The following is a 21,673-nucleotide window of genomic DNA, read 5'->3' on the forward strand; positions in this document are numbered from 1 at the left end:
TTCAAAGTCATGAGCCACACCCGTGGACCCATGGATTCAGTTTTAGCTTTATTATTTTCGTTTTTGACACCTTATTGAACACACCGAGCCATCTCCTAATTTACCCAAGCCACGCCCGAGACACCTTGAGACAAAACTTAGCCAACCCATCTAGGTTCCCTACTGTGCAAGCCCAGCCCGAAAAACCAGCTTTGGCCCGCCCAAAACACTTCTGAAACTTGGCCCAAAAACCTGTATGTGTTGTGTGTGTGCTACCTTATATGTCTAGGACTCCTAACCCAACTAGGACTCTCCCATCCGAGCCACCACCGAGCCCACACGACCCTAGCCTTAACTGGACCACGCCCAGACCATACCCAGACCTAGCCCAGCCCTTGAACCCAGTAGCGAACCACTGGACTACATGACAGCAACTTACATGTGTTTATGGTGCTACCTTGCTTCTCACGTTCCTCTCGAGCCAGCAGCAACCCGAGCCGCCCCAGCCCCTGCCCAGACCATCGTGCACCCTCTTATGACCCTAAGAACCTAACCTAGCCCAGCCCCCAAGCCCTTGGCTGAGCCACTTATATCAGCAACTCAGAATCCTGCTCGCGCGAGGAGTCCCTGCTGCATGGGACTCCTCCAAAGCTGTGCACCAGGGGTCCTAGACATGCTAGGCCCCTTCCTGACCCTGAACCACGTCCAGCACGAGCCCCCCTCGAGACCTGGCCCAACCCCAAGCCCCCATGCAAAGAAAAGAGCCATGAACCTCAACAAGGACACAAACAAACTTACGGTTTTTGTTCTGTATAATTCCTATGGTTCGAGCTCTATTCTATCATGTTGTGCAGTTCTTGGGTTGTGTTTCTAGGACTCTAACTCATGTAAAAACATGCTTGTTCAATCCCTATCTCATGGCAGTCCCTTTTCCATCATACAAACATGATTTTGAAACAATACCCAAGTTTTAAAAATCCATGTTCATGTAAAAACGAAAATAAATAAAAAGTCACTTATTTTTCATGCAAAATTCAATTAAATATAATACTACGGTGTGAAAGATGAGAAAATAAAGAAGTATGGCGTGCTTTTGTGTATTTAACGCACGATTATTCGTCGACGATTTGCGAAGAACAAAGCAAGACCTTGGCTAGACTTTTCCTTGCAAAATTCTTGGTTTCCTCTTGCTTTCTACGTGTGGTGTGAGTGTCGTGTGGTTGAATGTTTTTGGGGAGAGTTTTCTAAAAAAGAGGTGTGCCTTCAAGTAGGTTTTGGGGTGTTTAATTTATATTTTATACTAATTAAGTTACTAACAAGGCTTTAAGCTTATTAAGCTACTAAATTAAGCACATTAGTTTTAATTAGGTTTTAATAAAATATCAACAAGGTTTTTGTTTAAATAAATTTCTCGCATTTTTATTGAAAACAAACACCGATAAAATTCTACGTCTCAGCGTATAAATCACCTCAAAACCCTTTATTTTCAAAAATATGAAAAACCATCAACCTTGTTTTAAACAATTAAAAACAATTATTTCATAAAAACATTTTACGTTTTTTCAGCCATCGATCTCCGTTCCTTGATCGCAACTCGAATAACCTTTATGTGAGAACCTGAAATTCCAGCAGCTAGCAAATTTCAGCATAAGCTAAAAATTCCAGCAGAAGCTAATATTTCAGAAGCTGGTATTTTTCCAATAGATTGGAATCCAGCAGCAGACAACAGATAAAATCCAGCAGCAGCAGCACGAAATTCCAGCAGACAGTTACTGATTCAGCTTGAACTTGTAACTGAAGCATTTAACACGAAATAAAGATTGTTAATGTCAGATTATGGCCTTTAATGGGGAGGCTAACAGTCAGAAATTCATCTATAAATATCACTCTCAAACACTTGAATTAGTTTACCAAAAAACTTGAGTTATCACCTGAAATTAGAGCTAAGAGAGTGCATTTTCAAAGCTGTAAAATCCAGTAGCGAGGCAAGCAGATTTCAATAGACTTCAACCGAAACTCTAGCAATTTACTGTAAGTGGGCTTATATGTAAAATCTTGAAATCCGTTTGATAATTCTGTTTTAAAGTTCAGTTTCTGTATGTTTGATTTCTGATTTTGAAGCACTGAAACTCCCTAGTGAACTAATGGTAGGAATATATATTCTGAACATTTCTGAATTCTGATTCTGATTCTGATTCTGATTCTGGCCTCACCCCTTAGAGGAGAGAACATATAGGGGACTGATATCAGTTTAGCCATGAAATTCACGAACGTGCTCAGTGCTTACTAATTCTGAATTCTGTTCTGTAATTCAGAATTCTGATTACTGTTCTGAAAACAAGAGTTCTCTGTATATTATCGTATTACTGTTTCTGTTGAAAATGATTTCGAAACTGGGAGTTATTCCCGCCCCCGCTTACTGAGTGACAATCATATCACTCACCCACCAAACCCATCTCAGATAAAAACGAGGAAGAGTTGATAGAAGAAGAGGAGCAACGTCAGTTTTGGGGCTGGTGATGAAGATCGTTGTTATCAGTTCTTATTTACGTTTATTTCGCTGCATTTGTTAAGACGATGTTGTAATTGGCTTTACATTTCCGCTGTAAAACATTATTATTGAGTTGTATCACACAATGAATATTCAGTATTATGAATAAAAGACTGGTTTTTCCGAAATTCTGTACTTCTGAGGCTTGTTGTTTTCGAATGTAAATTTGAGAGCAACGCTGGTGTCAACCAATCCCCGTCCCGGGGCGTGACATTGAAGTGGTATCAGAGCAGAACCGGGTTTCATAATCTGGGGAGGAGGAACTAGAAATAATAAGTTCTTGTAGACTTCTGAAAATAGGTTCTGAAAGTTACTGAAAATAAATCTCGAGAATAGACTACTGAAAATAATAAGCTACTGTAATAGACTACTGAAAGGATAGACTAACGACGTACAGTTAGGAAAATCAGTAGAGAAGTAAATCAGAATACAGTAGCATATATATATATAAAAAAATAAAAAAATTCAGTAGGCCAAAACCAGTAGAAGGAAACCAGTAGATCTGAATGCAGAAGACTGGGTCAGTAGACTCGGAATGCAGCAGACAATGCTGAAAAAGTAGCAGACTGAATGCAGTAGCATCAGAATTGCAGTAGCAAGTGAATTCCAGTAGGCGCATGCAGTAGACTTCGCAAAATGGCATGGAAGTTGAGGTGTTTTTCGCGCAAACTTCAAACGGCCATAACTTTTGATCCAGGAGGAATTTTTACTATTAAAAGTAGGCGTTGGAAAGCTCTCGACGAGGAGAACCTAACCTACGATTCATCTTTCTAGCACCACTGACGAAGCCCAAAATCCTCCATTTAGATAGAGATATCATCATTTCCGTAAAATTTTCCAACTTTTCGAAACTTTGAGGAATTTTCATTTCCAAATGGCTTAGTATTTTTACACCAAACTTGGTACCATTCATGTTCTTGATGTCAAGGATTTTTAGTAAATTTTTCACGCCATTCTGAGACCGAAAATTTTTGAGCTATTCTCTGATATTGAATGTTATAGGCTTACTGATTCTATTCATTCCAGTACTTGTATATAACTTAATCCATATTCTTATATCAATTCTGAACATGTACCCTCATTTTTTGGATGTAGGATATGGCTGACCAAAGTAGCTACGTTAAGAACTTAGAGAGGAAGCTAGAGAAACTAAAGGGCATGACTACTGCCTAAAGCTGGACAAGGACGAGTTAGAGCGTCGAGCAGAACACTTGGAGGGTGATGTTCACAGATATGCTCACTATCTGCATGAAGCAGAAGAGAGGAACAGGAAGACTCAAGAGGAGTTTGAAATATCCCAAGAGACTGTGGTAGAATACATCGAGTTACGTGATACACTACTCGAAAAAATCCAAATACTCAAGGATCAGAATCACCAACTTGTGCACCAGCACAATCAGTATAATGCACAGACTGATGCTCAGATTCAAGAGTTGCAAGATACTGTTGAAGTTCTTAACGACCAGAATGCAGTTATGCACGGTCATATTGAACATCTCGAAGCAGTAATAGCCAACCATGAAGATGAACCCGAGGAGGATCCCGAAGAAGAAGAAGAGGAAGTTGAAGAAGACCACAAAGAACATCTTCGTCTCACCCTACAGAAGCTGAGAGAAAAGGAACTATACGCCAAGTTCAAGAAATGCGAATTCTGGCAAGAGAACATCGCATTCTTGGGACACATAATATCAGCAGCAGGAATATCTGTGGACCCTAAGAAAGTAGAGGCAATCTCAGATTGGCCTAGACCAAAGACTGTGACAGAAACTAGAAGTTTCTTGGGATTAGCAGGCTATTATCGAAAATCTGTTGAAGGATTTTCTTCAATAGCCATACCCCTCACCAAGCTCACACAGAAGAACTCTAAATTTCAATGGAGTGAAAAATGTGAGCAAAGCTTCGAGACTTTGAAGAAGAAGCTTACGTCCACACCAGTGCTAGTATTACCTATGGAGGGTAAGGACTACACCGTCTACAGTGATTCATCCAAAGAAGGTTTAGGATGTGTACTCATGCAGGAGAGAAGGGTGATTGCCTACGCATCAAGGCAGTTGAAGCCATATGAACAAAATTACCCAATGCATGACATCGAGCTAGCTGCAGTGGTATTCGCACTAAAGATTTGGAGACATTATCTTTATGGAGTCAAGTGTGAGATTTTCACTGATCACCAAAGTCTCAAATATTTGTTCACACAAAAGGAACTAAATATGAGACAAAGACGATGGATCGAACTCATGAAGGATTACGACTTGACAATAAGCTACCATCCAGGCAAAGCCAACAAAGTAGCAGATGCTTTAAGTCGAAAGAATATGAGTAAGGTGATCCTGACATCACTCTCAGCACAACCATGTCTTCGAGAGACAATCAAGATGAGTCAAGATAGAGATTCCACCCTAGTGAAGCTGAAAGAGCAAGATAAAGAAGGGAAATCACCAGAATTCGAGACAGATAACAAAAGAATCTTGTGGATGAACGGATGATTGTGCGTACCAGACATTGATGACCTTCGACAAGAAGTAATGTCTGAAGCACATAAGTCAAAATTTTCAGTTCATCCTGGCAGTACCAAGATGTACAGAGATTTGAAGAAAAATTTTTGGTGGAGTGGAATGAAGAAAGACGTGGCGATATTTGTTTCCAAGTGTCACGTATGCCAGCAAGTCAAGGCAGAGCACCAAAGACCTGGAGGACTTCTGCAACCTCTAGAAATTCCAGAATGGAAATGGGAGCATATTTCTATGGATTTCGTTGTGGGTTTACCAAAGACGAGACAAAGTCATGACGGAGTATGGGTAATCGTTGATAGACTCACAAAATCTGCGCATTTCTTACCTGTCCGCATGAACTATAATTTGGATAAGCTAGCCACATTGTACATGAATGAGATCGTACGATTGCTTGGAGTTCCAGCTAGCATACTGTCAGACCGAGATCCTAGATTTACATCTCGATTTTGGAAGATCTTTCAACAAGCTATGGGGACTAAGGTTACTCTTAGCACGGCCTACCATCCGCAGACTGATGGCCAAACTGAGAGGACAATACAAACTCTAGAAGATATGCTGAAAGCATGTGCCTTGGACTTCAGTGGTAATTGGAGCGAACATCTGCCCTTAGTCGAGTTCGCATACAATAATAGTTACCACAGCAGCATTGAAATGGCACCATACGAAGCTCTGTATGGACGAAAATGTCGATCACCACTGTATTGGGATGAAGTAGGAGAAAAAGCCATCGTTGGACCTGAACTGATCCAAGAAACAGTGGATAAAGTTGCTGTGATCAAAGAGCGACTAAAAGCTGCACAAGATCGACAGAAAAGTTGGGCTGACTTGAAAAGAAGACCCGTTGAATTCGAAGTTGGAGAGAAGGCATATGTAAAAGTGTCACCCATGAAGAGTGTAATCCGATTCAATAAGGTTGGGAAACTGAATCCCAGATACGTCGGACCATTTGAAATTCTTGAGAAAGTGGGAACGCTTGCTTATAGATTAGCACTCCCACCCGACATGTCAAGAATTCACAATGTATTCCACGTCTCGCAGCTGAGGAGATATATTGCCGATCCTAGTCATATTCTGGAAGCTGGACCACTGTTGGTTGAAGGCAATCTAAATAAAGAGCTGAAATATGAAGAAGTTCCGATTCGAATTGTGGATAACAAAGACCAAGTACTGAGGCGACGAACTATTTCATATGTCAAAGTACAATGGTCCAATCACACCGAAAGAGAAGCTACTTGGGAGTTGGAAGAAAAGATGCGAAAACAATACCCTCATCTCTTTGAAGATCATGCTTAGCCAAGTTTCGAGGACGAAACTTCTCATAAGGAGGGAGGGATGTGAGAACCTGAAATTCCAGCAGCTAGCAAATTTCAGCATAAGCTAAAAATTCCATCAGAAGCTAATATTTCAGAAGCTGGTATTTTTCCAACAAATTGGAATCCAGCAGCAGACAACATATAAAATCCAGCAGCAGCAGCATGAAATTCCAGCAGACAGTTACTGATTCAGCTTGAACTTGTAACTGAAGCATTTAACACGAAATAAAAATTGTTAATGTCAGATTATGGTCTTTAATGGGGAGGCTAACAGTCAGAATTTCATCTATAAATATCACTCTCAAACACCTGAATTGGTTTACCAAAAACCTTGAGTTATCACCTGAAATTAGAGCTAAGAGAGTGCATTTTCAAAGCTGTAAAATCTAGTAGCGAGGCAAGCAGATTTCAGTATACTTCAACCGAAACTCTAGTAATTTACTGTAAGTGGGCTTATATGTAAAATCTTGAAATCCGTTTGATAATTCTGTTTTAAAGTTCAGTTTCTGTATGTTTGATTTCTGATTTTGTAGCACTGAAACTCCCTAGTGAACTAATGGTAGGAATATTTATTCTGAACATTTCTGAATTCTGATTCTGATTCTGATTCTGGCCTCACCCCTTAGAGGAGAGAACATATAGGGGACTGATATCATTTTAGCCATGAAATTCACTAACGTGCTCTGTGCTTACTAATTCTGAATTTTGTTCTGTAATTTCTGAATTCTGATTACTGTCTGAAAACAAGAGTTCTCTGTATATTATCGTATTACTGTTTCTGTTGAAAATGATTTCGAAACTGGGAGTTATTCCCGCCCCCGCTTACTGAGTGACAATCATATCACTCACCCACCAAACCTATCTCAGATAAAAACGAGGAAGAGTTGATAGAAGAAGAGGAACAACGTCAGTTTTGGGGCTGGTGATGAAGATCGTTGTTATCAGTTCTTATTTACGTTTATTTCGCTGCATTTGTTAAGACGATGTTGTAATTGGTTTTACATTTCCGCTGTAAAACATTATTATTGAGTTGTATCAGACAATGAATATTTAGTATTATGAATAAAAGACTGGTTTTTCTGAAATTCTGTACTTCTGAGGCTTGTTGTTTTCGAATGTAAATTTGAGAGCAACGCCGGTGTCAACCAACCCCCGTCCCGGGGCGTGACACTTTAGAAATTACATTTTAATGCAACCATGTAGAAAAATATAATTTAAACATATCAATATGCACCACATAATTAATCAATCAAAAAATTTAATTAAAATACAAAAGAGTTTAATAATTGCATGTATGTGGTTCACGTGGACCTTTAACTTTCTGGACGTTACAGTTGTCATGTCATCGCCGTGTCCATCATGCCTCGGCCATGTCGCCGCTGCCGATTATCTTTTCTTCTCACGCAAAGATCTTCTAGTTTTTTTAATTGCAATTTAGAAGAGAAACAAAGACTTCAATCATAGACTTAATATTGGAGATTGAAGAAATGTGTTTCCAATTAATCGTTCATAAAAAATTACAATAATAGTTATCTTCGTTGATTTTATAATTGGATTCAAGTGATTATTAACTAAAAGTAAAATTTGTTAAAAATATTGGATCGTTAAATAACGGAAAAAAAAAAACAAGTATCATTATGGTTATTCCTAATAAATTTTAAGTGTGATGCTCGAGAAACTTAATAAATCCAAAAAATTAGGAAATAACACACAGAGATGTTAACTTATTTTTTAGTTGTATTTTAGTATATTTCTAATTATATAATTGATTTATTTGATAATTTCTATTACTAATTATATTTATTTTTGAGTAAATTGTATATACTACTCCTGTAAAATCTTGAGATTATTGAAACCCCTCATAAAAAAATGATATATTAACTTTAGGTTTTTTCAAATTTTGAGCACATATATTTCTAAAAACACGTATGTGTGTGCACTCAAAAATTCGAAAACATATAGAGCTAATAGGTCATTTTTTTTAATGAGAGGTTTTAGCAATTTTGGGATTCCACAGAGTCAACCTATTCAATGACCCTTTATTTTATTTTTATTGTTTATTGATATTATTATTATTATTAGTTGTAGTTACTTTCTTAAAAAATTAATTATTTATTGTAATATTATATCAATATTATTATGATTATTAATACAAATTATTATTATTTTATTATTATCATCAGTATCTTCGTTATTATATAATATATATTAAATCAATGAATGTTCCTACTACCCTAATGATAATATCTCATGAAACAAATACATTATTTTTTTTAAGTAGCATGTCATTGAGAAATTATGTTTTTTTTTCCATTCATAAGCTCCCAGACGTTTTACATTATTTTTTTTTTTGATAAAACCCGTAAAAAGAACGAAATATTTGTTCACCAAGCATATGTATATGCAAACAAAAAAGAGAAGTTTTTTGCTTAAATTTTAAGAACACGGGGTTGAATATAATCATTTTACTTTTCACGGGTCTTTGTGTTGTTTATGGTTTTCACATGGGCACCCATAAAAAGGTAATTCTGCACACAAAATTAACCAAATAAACTACTGATCAAGCAGTGGGAAAATTAAAAATGAAAAGCAGAAAACTCAATACGCATTTGGTTATGAAATTTACATGGAAGCTGCTCACTTTATCAGAGCGCCAGTATATTAGCAAGAATTTACATTTCTTATCCTCAACTCATGCCCCCAACACACAAGGGGCATTTACAGAAAAAATACAACGTTAATCCTACTAACGACGGCAACAGGGGTTAAAAAATGGTGGTTGTGGGCGGGGGAGTGAATGAAAGATCAGAAAATCCCACGATAAAACCTCTACTTAGTATTCTTATAGCAATCCTGGCTTCCTACCCTGGAAGACGAATGCTGAACATATATTTGATCAGATGGGACAGTTCCTGTGACTGAAGAAGACGTGTATTTGGTGAAAATGAAAGAAAAAATTTAGATGTACATACTAGAGGTCTGCATGTCAGTCAATGTGCCAAGTCTTCACTTCCAACGCCGATGCTTGATTTGTCAACCACCCGTACATTATACAGTCCATATACTCTAGCCCGGTTCTCAGCCCACCATTGTTCTGCTTGCTTCTCGCTAAATCGCTTCCGACTGCATTCAACCACATCTAAACATGTTCACTTTCACTTACTTACTAATTGTAGCAGTATAATAATTTCTGCAGCCAAAACTTGATTTTTGCTGGTGGTAATGGATGTAGATTAGCAACTAGATATGGGATTTCTCAGTATTTCAGATAGGAACTAATGTAAACTAAATAGAAATTTATATAATAGTGTCATTAGTTACTAATATACGTAAACTAATATATGATTATTGATTTTATTTAGGAATTCATATAAACCAACCAGTATTTGCTGTAAGCTTTGGGCCTAAAGCTAGGGTCCTCCGGAGAAATGCATGCTAAGTTGAGAGAATATGCAAATACAGATGTTCCATCTTTGTTTACATCTAACCATATTCAAGAAAGGGAAAAAAAGAAAGAGGGCAAAGCACTACGCGACATACCTGAAACGGACTCGCTTCAGATCTTTACGCCCTCCAGGTAGAGAGGTAAGAGTTATATATACACCTGGCTCGTCTTGCTCAACCCATTCATTCTCATTATGAGTATCACTTTCTTTTGCTTTGTTTCCATTTCTTGTCATTGCTTCTGTATGATTTTGTCTGATGGTACCCAAACTGCAATTACTGGCAGTGCTGGACCAATTAGAAAGCAGGTTGTTTGACTCATTAGACTCCTGTGCCTGGCCGTTTATTTGACAATTGAACTGATCAACGTACACATTTGAAACATCAACTGTTAAAGGAGAGCTAAGAGAAGCGAAAGTCGGAGATTTGGTGTTTCTAGCAGAGCCAAGAGGAAGCCTTTCAGCCATTTCTTTCAGCTACAGATGATAAAATAGATCGTTAGCAAGTAAAGCAACCAAAAAAGTATTCAACACAGATAGGTGTCTTGCACCATTCTTCCAATATGATCAAGAACTGCATAGAAAATTTAGAAATTCTTATGTCCGCCATCTTCCAGCAATTTTGCATTTATTATCTAAGTTCTAGATTAGCAATGAATTCCTTGACGGGTAATTTTCTAGACACAGGTATTTTGATGCTGAATATAATTTGTATGGCCCTCATTCTACAAGTTCTAACCCAATAGTTATAGACAAAGTTAAGTTTAAAGAGTCAGTCTGGGTGAATGACTATGGGAAAGCTCCGTCAGGTGTCAATATTGCTCTAATGTTGATCATTACTCAAAATCGCTTTTAGAAAGCGGACTTATCAGTTTGCTTAACTTTATACACCAAATGGAACAACATATGAGGCACCCGACAGTTTTTGCAAGGACATTTTTCAAAGGGACACTGCCCACAGCAAGAATAAATGTAGTTGCAATCAACGAGAAGCAGTTCGACAAGAATCTCTAACTCCTCGATAATATTACAAGTATTAGCAACATCATCTATGGGTGTCTACTATTGCAGATAACCATGAAGCAGACACTCCATATATTGATGGCATGATTTGGAACCTAAAATCAAAAGAGAGCAATCTGGTTTGAACATAACTTCACTGTAATGGTATAGCGTCTGCATTACTAAAGATATTTACGATGGTGAATGTCTTTAGTTCATCAATACATTCAAACGAATCCACAACTTACAAACCATCAATTGATGACCAGAAAGTGTGCATCTTACTTGCGCAGTTAGTGATTTTATCACTTCTTTTGCGGCTTTGCATTTGACAGCCTCTTCTCCTGCAATTGCTATTGCCTCCTTCAGCTGTTTAGTTGTTCTTTCAAGCTCTACCTCCTGAAATTGAGCCTTGCTGGAAAGACTTGCCACCTGAAGAGAAAGGGGGTCAATATTTAAAACTTCAGTATCATCTAATCTGGTAATACATAGCGTGTCAGGAATGCATCCAATAATCACAGATGGATTGTCATGCAAATCATTGTAAAGACTTATCCTGTACAAAACAAAGATACCAACTTCGGTAGTCTATTTTGACATGAGAATTCCTGAAACAACCTTCCACCGTTCAAACATGGAAGGAGAAAATCAATGAAAAATCAGGGTGACCAGAAAATGTATGGCATACGGTATACCCCTAGTCTATTTTCCTGGAACACAATAACCACATCTTATGCTTCACTATTTTATTTGCAGCACCAAAAGGAGTTAGGTTGGATTCTCGTATGCACCATGAATTATATAGATCATTATCTCCATGAACATAAAACTTAAATAGTTGTAATGCCACGTCAGATCACATCCTCACTAAAATGTGGATGAAGCTTTTTTCATCAGTCTCCATTACGGATGGAATGCAACAACACAAACTGTAACCATTCCTCTTATTTCCACACATGCGGAGTGGATAATTGAAAGAAATTAAGTTCAACTTACTAAACTACTTACAATATATAAATATTATTGCTCCCCATCTCCCATATTCACTACCCCAAGAAAAAGAAATGTCATATATTGTGTAAATACCCATCTATGCGGATTAGTTCTCCCTTCAGCATCATCACATCCAGTATGGCAGGCCTTGTAAGACCATTTCTTATAATTTCAAAAGCATTTCCACTCTTCCAATGCATCGGCAAGCATCAAAATAGCATAAGAGCACAAAAAAATGTATAAAACCGCCCAAGTGAATTATAAGAAGAAACTTGTAGTACCTGCGATCTTAATTTAAGAACTTCTTCACCAAGGCTATCATTCATCCTTTTTGTGTCATTCAACACAATCTTAGGAGACGCAAGTCCTCCTAAAGTGGGAGTTGGTGTGGTAGAACGAGGGGGGCTTAGCCTTCTTGAAATTGGCGATGTTGCTCGAGAAACAATTCTTGATCCAGGAACAGAAACTGAGAAAAACTTCTTTGATGAGCCAAATACTGGGTTGAAAGACTTGGAGATATTAAGTGCCCCCCACTGGGAGCTTCCATTTGGGATAGGTGATACACGGCTGCTACTGAATTCTGGTTTTTTGTTTCTTTTGGAAGAGCGGCTCTCCTCTTGTTTCAAGGATTCTATTGAAGAGAATCTAGATAGATAGGGACGGGATATTGTGTCCAACTTCTCATTTTTTTCTGCAATATCATTCATCCCCTGATTCATATTCGCTCTCCTACTAACTGATGAGTGAGTCGATGAGTCAGTTTCAAGAGCTTTTTTCAATTTGTTGAAACAATTATCACAAACTCGGCATGCTTTGTTAGGATTTGGTGCCATAGAAGCCCTCTGCGACTTTTTGCTGCTGCATGAATGACAAAACACGAGTCCACAATTGTAACAATTATGGCGTTTTCTTTTGAAATTAAATGGTAAACGGCATCCAGAGCACATGGACTGATCAATCCCTGAGACCCATTTGTGTAGGCAGATGGCTGTGGTGAAATTAGTTCCACAAGAAATACTTTTTACCTGTTTGTCTTTCAGAGAGTCCACCAAGGTTGGAGAATTTTTGTCATCAGTATCCCCATGGCCCAATCTCCCATTTGCTCCCTTCCCCCATGAATAAACTTCAGTTCTCGAAGTCAACACGGCCACATGATAGGCACCACAAGCTATCTCCTCCACATGACTCTTCAAAAGTTTTCCTTCAACACGTGCTGGGAGCTTCCCATCAGCTTGAGGGCGGCCAAGCTGCCCATAAACAGGACTTCCCATGGTGTATACATGGCCAGAGGTTGTAAGAGCAACTGTCAAGCTGTGTCCACAAGCAACCTGGCAAAAGTTCGGTTCAACTAGAGCAGTAACACAGGTTGGAACAAGTCTTGCTTCCTTGATTCCATGTCCAAGTCGACCTTTGTCCCCATCTCCCCATGTAAAAAGTTTGCCTGAAGAACAACTACTTGAGTTTGAGTTCTCAACCATAACTTCAACAACTGCAGAAGTATGCCAAACACCGCAAGCTGCTCGTACAGTACGGAGACCTTTTAAGGATTCCACTTCTCTAGGCTTTGAAACACTTAGACGATTTCCGTGACCAAGAACCCCAAAAGTTCCATCGCCAAAAGTAAACAACTGCCCAGCAGAGGTCACAACGGCAGTATGCCATGGCCCACATGAGACAAAAGAAACATGTATTCCCTCCAGTGGTCCATTAACCCTTTTAGGTAACCAATGACTCACTTCATTCCCATGCCCCAGAATTCCAAAACGACCATCACCCCAAGTGTACAAATCACCAGAAAGTGTGACAGCACAAGAATGATTTTCCCCACATGCAACAAGTTCAATGTTTGTGTTGCTCAGGGTATCAATTAGCTTTGGATGCAAGACATCTGAATCTACACCATGACCAAGTCTACCACCCAATTCCTCCCCCCAAGAGAATATTTCTCCTTGTTTAGTCACTAGGACAGCATGTCGTCCACCACAAGCAACATTCTGAACATCCAATACGACAGCAGATTCCAATGCCTTGGGCAACATAGAGTCCATTTTAGCACTAAGACAACTTCCCACTCTGTGTGGTCCACCACCGATAACACCATCACCAGCGCCTTCCCCCCAAAAGAAAACATCCCCCAAGGTATCACCATCATCATGACCAGAACCCTGACTTGATGAACTTACAGCACTAGAAAGACTTACTCTGAAGGCATCAACCCCGATTCCTTTCACGTGACCATGTAAACCTTCTGAGTTACCAGTTGACTGTGAATGGAGAGAAGCACTGGCAGATTCTGGGGGGAAGAAACCCTTGGGAGGCCCAGCATATAAAATCACATCTGAAAATGTCTTATCCGGACCACCATATTTAGGAGGGCTTTCACATGGACTATGCAGGCGAAGTTGATCAGGTCCATCCTGCTGAATTGACTAGTGAATTATTTCAACATTTCCAATGGAAAAAAGCTATCTTGAGTAGATGTCTTTTCAACATCTAAAAGAAGAAAGATATGCCATTATTGTGAAGCAGATTAAATAAAAATTCACTCCACCTTCTGCAAGCTATCGCCACTTCCAAATGGAGAATGTAGCGGAGAACTTCTTCGTGTGTATGTTCTGGGGCTATTAGCTCCTGATGAAACTCCATCATTCCTTGATTCAGATTTCCACTTACGCTGATGACCACGTGAAATCAATGCCTTGAGTCCACTAAACCATGCCTCTGCTTCTTCCTTGTCCTTGCATATCTACCAAATTAAGAGCATAAAACACCATAATTTATAATGGAATGCCATTTGACAAGAATCAAAAGACAGCAGACAATTGACTCAAAAAGAACTTTGAGGAAAGAAATGGGACTCTTACCAAATCTAGCGATCTGTCGTTGTATATAAGAGAAAAGGACTGATACTCCTTTTCAGGTCGTGGGTGCCTTTGAAAAATTGGCTGGAATATAAAGTTAAAGCAATAAATAATCAGGGTACCAAAATGAGAATTCAAAACTCACCAGAAAAATGTCAGAAATTGAAGCAAACATATAATAGTCTTGTGAGATAAGTTCCTATTTACAAAAAAAAAAAAAAAAAAACCTCCATTCAGTAATATGGCACCTCAGTTAAACATCAAATCCATCAAATCATGTTTGAGACCTTTTAACCAGGACACGTTATTAACAACAGCCCATCACAGAGAGGATAAAAGCAATGATTGTTCTAGCTTAATAACTCGAGCAATTCAATGAAAAGTTATAACCTCTAAAAAATTCTGGTGCAACTATTCTAAAAAATCTTTTATTTTTTTTGGAAAGATAGTAACTTCTGATATCTTTCTTGACATTATAAATCATGCAATGACATGTTTAAAGCTTGTATACAAGCTGTAATTGGTAATATCCACCAATCATGACCTAGCTCTCGACCTTTCATCCAATCCACACTTAAACCAAAATTTGGAGATTTATCACTGTATAGCATAACAATGATAAACGTCAACGAAGATATGGAAACTCACAGTTCTCTGACCAGATATAATTCTGGACACATGGCCAAGTTTAAGGTGTTTCTCCTCTTTACCTGAGAACCATATCAGAACAGATTCATCCTGAAATCAAGTCAGTCAAGAGATCTTTCAGCTTCTTGTCAGGCATTTGCATCGAGTGAAGAAACACAAACTGATATATTATGACTTGAAAAATGGGAATCAACCAGTGAATGGAAAAACCTTTGTATTTTAAAAAAAATTCCTTCAGGTTCATGAATTGCATCAAAATGCAACAATAAGCTTTCCCAGAGATAGGTAAAACGTATATTAGCGTAGCATCTTCTAGCAGCGAAACCAAAAGAACACTTCACAAAAGATAATTGGAGCCAAGGAGACAGACTGCTGCCCAGACTATCATTCAACTAGACATAATCAAGCCTCATTCCATGCTATCTAGATTAGCCCGTAACTACATAGACAAAATGATTCTCATAAATTTATTTGAGGACTCAGAATATATACAAAGTGGGCAATAATTTGGAAACAGAAAACAACCTTCATAATTATGACATCATGGAAATAAACTTTGAATTCCAGACAATCATGAAACGTTGGTAAATTAATATTAAACTATCATTTGATTAGGAGAGTGAGTATTCATGTTATACAAGCCTATTGCATGCATTAATTATAGTGAAAACCAGTTTTGGAACTCAGATCACAACAAGCATGGTAATTACAAACAAGAAGTTTTACATAAAATTTATGCGTCGGAGACTTAGGAGTGGATGAGACTTCATCCCAGGCTCAATTTATAAACAAAATTGTAACATATGGAACCACAAATGCACCACATCAAGAAACTTCACTGAACCTTACATTAGCCAGCCGGAATGGACAAAACTTGGGCTTTCCTCTTCTTCCATACTTGAGTAAGTATGCACCTTTCTTAAGTGCGGTAATGGCCTGTAAAAGGATCAGCCAATAGCCTTCTTATTTTATAGATACTTGTCTAGATCTAAAAATAAATGTTAAGCACGGTCAGCATACTTTGCATAAGAACATAATGATCAAGTATTGCCACAACCTACAAAAAGAAAGATAGCGAAGTACCAATACTGAATTACTGATGTTAACAATCTAAAAGAAAATCTGCCTAAAATTGGTAAAGAAAATGAGAATTTTGCATAAATGTTCACAAATAAACAGAAATATTCACAGAAATAAATCATTACAACTTAAAATGCTAGATTTAAAAGAATTAAGCTGTTACACTTGTTACAAGATAGATTGTTTTTTAAGTTGAAGCAACATCTTAAATCACAGTTTGGTTTGATACAACTGATAACAATGCCAGAATAATAATCGAAAATAGAATGAGAGATGGAATGTTGAAGCCGCAGACTACTCATTGTATGTACACAGGAATGCAGAAGAATGAATTTAGAGACATAGTCAAACTGTTGTAATGTTTCTTAAATTCCCATTTCTGCAATACACGTCTCAAATCTCTTTCCCATATCTTATCTCGTGATTCATTCACAAAGATCTTATATGCATGAAATTAACTTCTGAAGCAAAAAAATGTTCAATGGGCAAACACATTTGCAAAACTTCCAAATACCAGGCATGTCACCGTGGAACTTCTCCAAATACATTCACAAATCCACATCATAAGATAAAAAATTTCAGACTCCTTGCGGCAAACATCACAAATGCAACACCGGCGCAATTAAAAATTTCAACAAAAAAGGAAGTCATAAATACGATTGATCACCAACAAGTCAAATCAGCAAAAAAAAACAGAACAAAAGGCACAGTAGATCTGCTGAACAAAAGATTACACGATTCAACTGACAGTAGCTCAAACGTACCAACTCCACACTCATTAAATTAAAGAAATCTCACCTGCTCGATGTCTCTCTCCACTGGCCCACCGACTCTGCTGACATCAGAGTTGCTCATCCTATCGTTGTTCTCAGATATCAGAATTCAGAAACCCAGCTCCAAATTTCCCAAACAAAACCTAAAACACAAACCACCCCAATCCATCCAATCATTCACACTTGCCCAGGACTTGCTCCGTTTATCCTCTCCTTTTACTTCCAATTCCACATGTAGGATCGGAATTACACCGAATGCAACCGTACAGCTCGAAAGGAAAATCAACTACCTATTCAACGAAGTAGCCATCGAAAACGAAGTGGAAGACTGGCAAAATGGGCTGCTGCGATAGCTCGAACGGCGCAGGTGGACGTTATGATTCTCAATGGATTCTGATTGATGATTATAACAGCACATGTGTGAAGATGTGCATGTGAGGGAGACGGAGTGGAGTGGTAGAAAAAAAGAAAGGAAGAGACCAATAGCACGTTTCTTCTTTATTAAATTTAATTATCTTCTAAACAATAAATTTTTAAATTTCTAATCTAATCTAATATATATATATATATATCATTATGATACAGTCTCATGAATCGAGTTTTATCAATAATAGAATCAGATTCATACTTAAAAATCAATAATTTTTCAAGAATCAGGTTGAGTTGGAGACATGTTACAAAATTAACTTATGAAATCGTCTAATAAAAATTTTGTTTTCTTAAAGATGTAAATGCTCATGACCTATAAAATGTTAAAATATATAAATGAAAAATAATTATTAGGTGTATCGAGCCACCACTTAAGTATATCATTCACATTAGTGTCGCGTGATTATCACGTCGAAAAAATAAATAAAATTGTCAAAATAACAAAGATAGCAAGATAAGACTAAAAATTTGACAAAATAAAATATCAAAATATAATATATTTATGTACATGATAAAAATACATTTTTTTTCCGAAATAAAAATACAATATTATTTAAAATTATGTTTGTTTTAAATGGTCTAGCAAATAGACATGACTACTGGTCGGTCCGGGTCCGGTTCTGGATAGGACCCATATTATGGGATCGGCTGTATTGGTTCGGGTCAAATATTTTTTAAAAAGAAAAATATTATTTAAATTAAAAAAAAAACTTGCACTTATATAATAAGTGTATTTCCACTACAATGGTTGAAGCTACGTAAAACTAGAATTTATTTTGTCATCATAGACAATATTGGATTTTTTTTTTTTGCGACCACCATCACAATTTGTTGAAATTTCCCTCATCTGCATCACTAAAATCAAAAGTAGTGATACAATAATTATCAAGTTCCTGACTAGAACTTGTGGATCCTCATAAATATTTCATTTGTTCCCTTAATAAAAGTTATGTTTTAGTAAGTTTAGAAGTAATATCCTAGTGATAGTGAAATGTACTTTACGTGGAATAATTTGTGCACCATATTTGGTGTTATATTCATTATAAATATCATATAGATTAGTTATTATATTTAAAAAATCAATGAGATAGATGAAATCGTTTGGGTTTTTTTTAAAAATATTATAATTTTAAAACTTATTTATTAAAATATAGCAGTTTTCAAAACTTTACGAAAATATGGTAATCTGGAGAATGAACCCGCGGATTCAGAATCCGGGACAGATTGACACGGATTCTCAGTCGGCGACGGTTTATCCAAAACCGTCGCTATTAGCGACGGTATTCCAAAAACCGTTGCTAATTGCGACGATTTGAACAACAACCGTCGCTATGACAAGGATTCCCTTCCTTTACACAATTCCAAATAGCGACGGTATTCCAAAAACCGTTGCTAATTGCGACGGTTTGAAAAACAACCGTCGCTATGGCAAGGATTCCCTTCCTTTACACAATTCCATGCCTATAACGGTGTGTTTGGCGACCGGGATTTGGGAGGATTTCATGAGATTTGGATTTCAAAATCCTATTTTTACTGTTTGGCAAGATGTTAAAAAAAAGATTCGGACTTGCTTAGGATTTCATGGGATTTCCACAAGTATATCCAAATCCCATCAAATTTGATAAGATTTGGTGGGATTTGGATTTTAAAAACATAAAATTACTTTTTTATCCAACACATCATTTTCCACCAAAAGTTTCTAAATGGTTAGACTTTTTTTTTCTTTTTAACTTTTTTTTAGAAGTTGAAAGATTTCGTTTAAATTTTATAAGTTTCTTGTGTTATTTACTGATTAATATAATAAAAATTATAGTAATTACCAAAACCTCTTTTTACGTTTAATAATTAATTTCATGTTAAAGTTTGAAGTTGTTTTATGATTTTTAATTATTATTTTATGTGCACTATGATTAATAAATAATAATTAATTTTTGAATTTACAAATACAAATAATAGAGAAGAATTATTAATTTCTAAACTTTTTTTAGTTATTTATGTTTATATAATTTCTAAAGGAAGTTTAGTAAAATTTTAAAATTCCAAATTCGAATCCTTTTTTCTCCAAATAAGAAATGGATTTGTAAATACCATTTTTAAATTTTAAACCAAACACCAAATAGAATTTCAAATACTTGAGCAGTTTTTTTCTTCGGTCCATGTCTTTTTTTTTAAATAAAAATTCAGTGATTCTCTTTCTGTCGCATATCAATTTATCCAGCTCAAAATATATTTTAATTTCTCAAAAAATAAAATAACGTTATTTCACATATAAATTTAATTCCATAACAATAATATATTAAATTTAAAAAAAATAATGTTACCTCTTAGGATTTACTTGTATGAAATAACCTGTCAAAGTTAAGCTTTATTACAAAAACAAAAATTATAAAACAATATTAATTCAATAAAAATAAAATTGATGAATCAAAAAATTTTATTCAATCACAATCAAAAAGTTATAATTTATTTCACATAATATATTTTGAGCTGGATAAATTGATATGCGACAGAAAGAGAATCACTGAATTTTTACTAAAAAAAAAAAGACACGGACCGAAGAAAAAAAACTGCTCAAGAAGAGTGTCGAAACTGAAAAGTTGAGCCGAAGGATGAGATGAATTCGTCAAATACTCGGTGAGATTTATAGGCATGGGATTGTGTAAAGGAATCCTTGCCATAGCGACGGTTTTTGTTCAAACCGTCGCAAGTAGCGACGGTTTTGAAATACCGTCGCTAATAGCATTAGCGACGGTTTTGGATAAACTGTCGCCGACTGAGAATCCGTGTCACTCTGTTCCGGATTCTGAATCCGCGGGTTCATTCTCCAGATTACTATATTTTCGTAAAGTTTTGAAAACTACTATATTTTAATAAATAAGTTTTAAAATTATAATATTTTTAAAAAAACCCGAAATCGTTTCCATAGTAGTATCTAAAAAATCATAATATAATGTTATATTTTTAAAAAATCATCTAATTTAAGTCTTAAATCTAAAACAAAATCACATAAAAATATTTCAGGAATTTCTAAAAAATATTTTTCTCATTTTGTATTTATTACATAAATATATTGAACTAAAACATCATTACTAGATTTAATATAATCACTAAAATACATACATTGTTGCAATGTGTCAAAACTAAATAAGAAGTAGGATAATAAACACTGAATAATTGGTCACTAATATTATTAAAATAAAAATTGATAGTTGATTTAAAATTAAAGAGAAAAAAGAAAAAATGTCCAACACACTTGGTCGAAACCGTCCAACCATGTGGGTCGATGGGTTTTCTACATGTAAACCCTAATCGAGCCGCCTTAAATCAGTTTTGGTCACAGTTTTGAGTCGAATCCATTGACTTGATTAACCGGTCTGTTTATTATGGGTCATTTCGAGTTCGAGTTCGAGTCCAAGTCTGAACAGACCCTTGGCCAGGTCTACTAGCAAATATATTTTGTCTAGTGGGTAGTTTCATAGAGTAGTTCTTTTGTACCATTATACATATATACAGAGCCGTACCTCCTGTGAGGCGAGAGAGGCCATCACCTCAGCGCCCAGCCCTCACAGGGGCCCAAAAAAATATCGGTCTCATGTTATTGAGGCATGCACTTAAATAATATTTACATTAGACATTTAAAAAAAAAATTAGACATTAACCTATTGAAAATATGATTAAAAATGATGATTGTGTTCATTGGGATTTAATCAAATTATGTAGAGCCCAAACAATAAAGCTACATGACTCATTAATTAATTTTTTAAAAATTTTGTATGCATAAAATAGTAATGTTTGTCTAATATATTTATTATTTTATCTTGTGTCAATTCATATGTTAAACTTTTATATTAAACTTGTCGATTATTTGGCCTCTTTTCTTGATTTTATGTAGTTGAACCCAGCTCAAAAAATAAAATACAAAAAATTGTGATAATTATCTATTTTACATGTCTTTATTTTATATTTTCTTGAATAAAATATTATATTTATTATTTAAAACAAATCATATATTTTTACAATATTGATTCATTATATTTATCATTTTGTTATTTGATAGTTTATATTGATAAATTTCAATTTTAGCAATA

The 21,673-nt window shown here is 36.2% G+C and overlaps 1 protein-coding gene across 3 annotated transcripts; it reads right to left on the reverse strand.

Moving 5' to 3' along the window:
* Positions 1-8,939: 8,939 nt before the first annotated feature.
* LOC140831030 (PH, RCC1 and FYVE domains-containing protein 1-like) lies at positions 8,940-17,630 on the reverse strand. 3 transcript variants are annotated; one of them, XM_073194715.1, is made up of 10 exons: positions 17,182-17,630; positions 16,153-16,239; positions 15,304-15,393; positions 14,659-14,739; positions 14,346-14,540; positions 12,076-14,214; positions 11,087-11,233; positions 9,897-10,276; positions 9,329-9,479; positions 8,940-9,236 (listed from the first exon to the last, which is right to left on the reverse strand). In XM_073194715.1, the coding sequence occupies exons 1-9, from the start codon at positions 17,236-17,238 to the stop codon at positions 9,347-9,349; spliced, it is 3,309 nt and encodes a 1,102-aa protein (XP_073050816.1). In that variant the 5' UTR covers positions 17,239-17,630; the 3' UTR covers positions 8,940-9,236; positions 9,329-9,346. The 3 variants fall into 3 exon arrangements, with proteins under 3 accessions (XP_073050816.1, XP_073050817.1, XP_073050815.1); XM_073194716.1 differs by having other exon boundaries at positions 8,940-9,479; positions 12,076-14,211; XM_073194714.1 differs by having other exon boundaries at positions 8,940-9,479.
* Positions 17,631-21,673: the final 4,043 nt, after the last annotated feature.

This window comes from Primulina eburnea, chromosome 4 (assembly GCF_022965805.1).
Source record: "Primulina eburnea isolate SZY01 chromosome 4, ASM2296580v1, whole genome shotgun sequence".
Classification (NCBI taxonomy): Eukaryota; Viridiplantae; Streptophyta; class Magnoliopsida; order Lamiales; family Gesneriaceae; genus Primulina; species Primulina eburnea.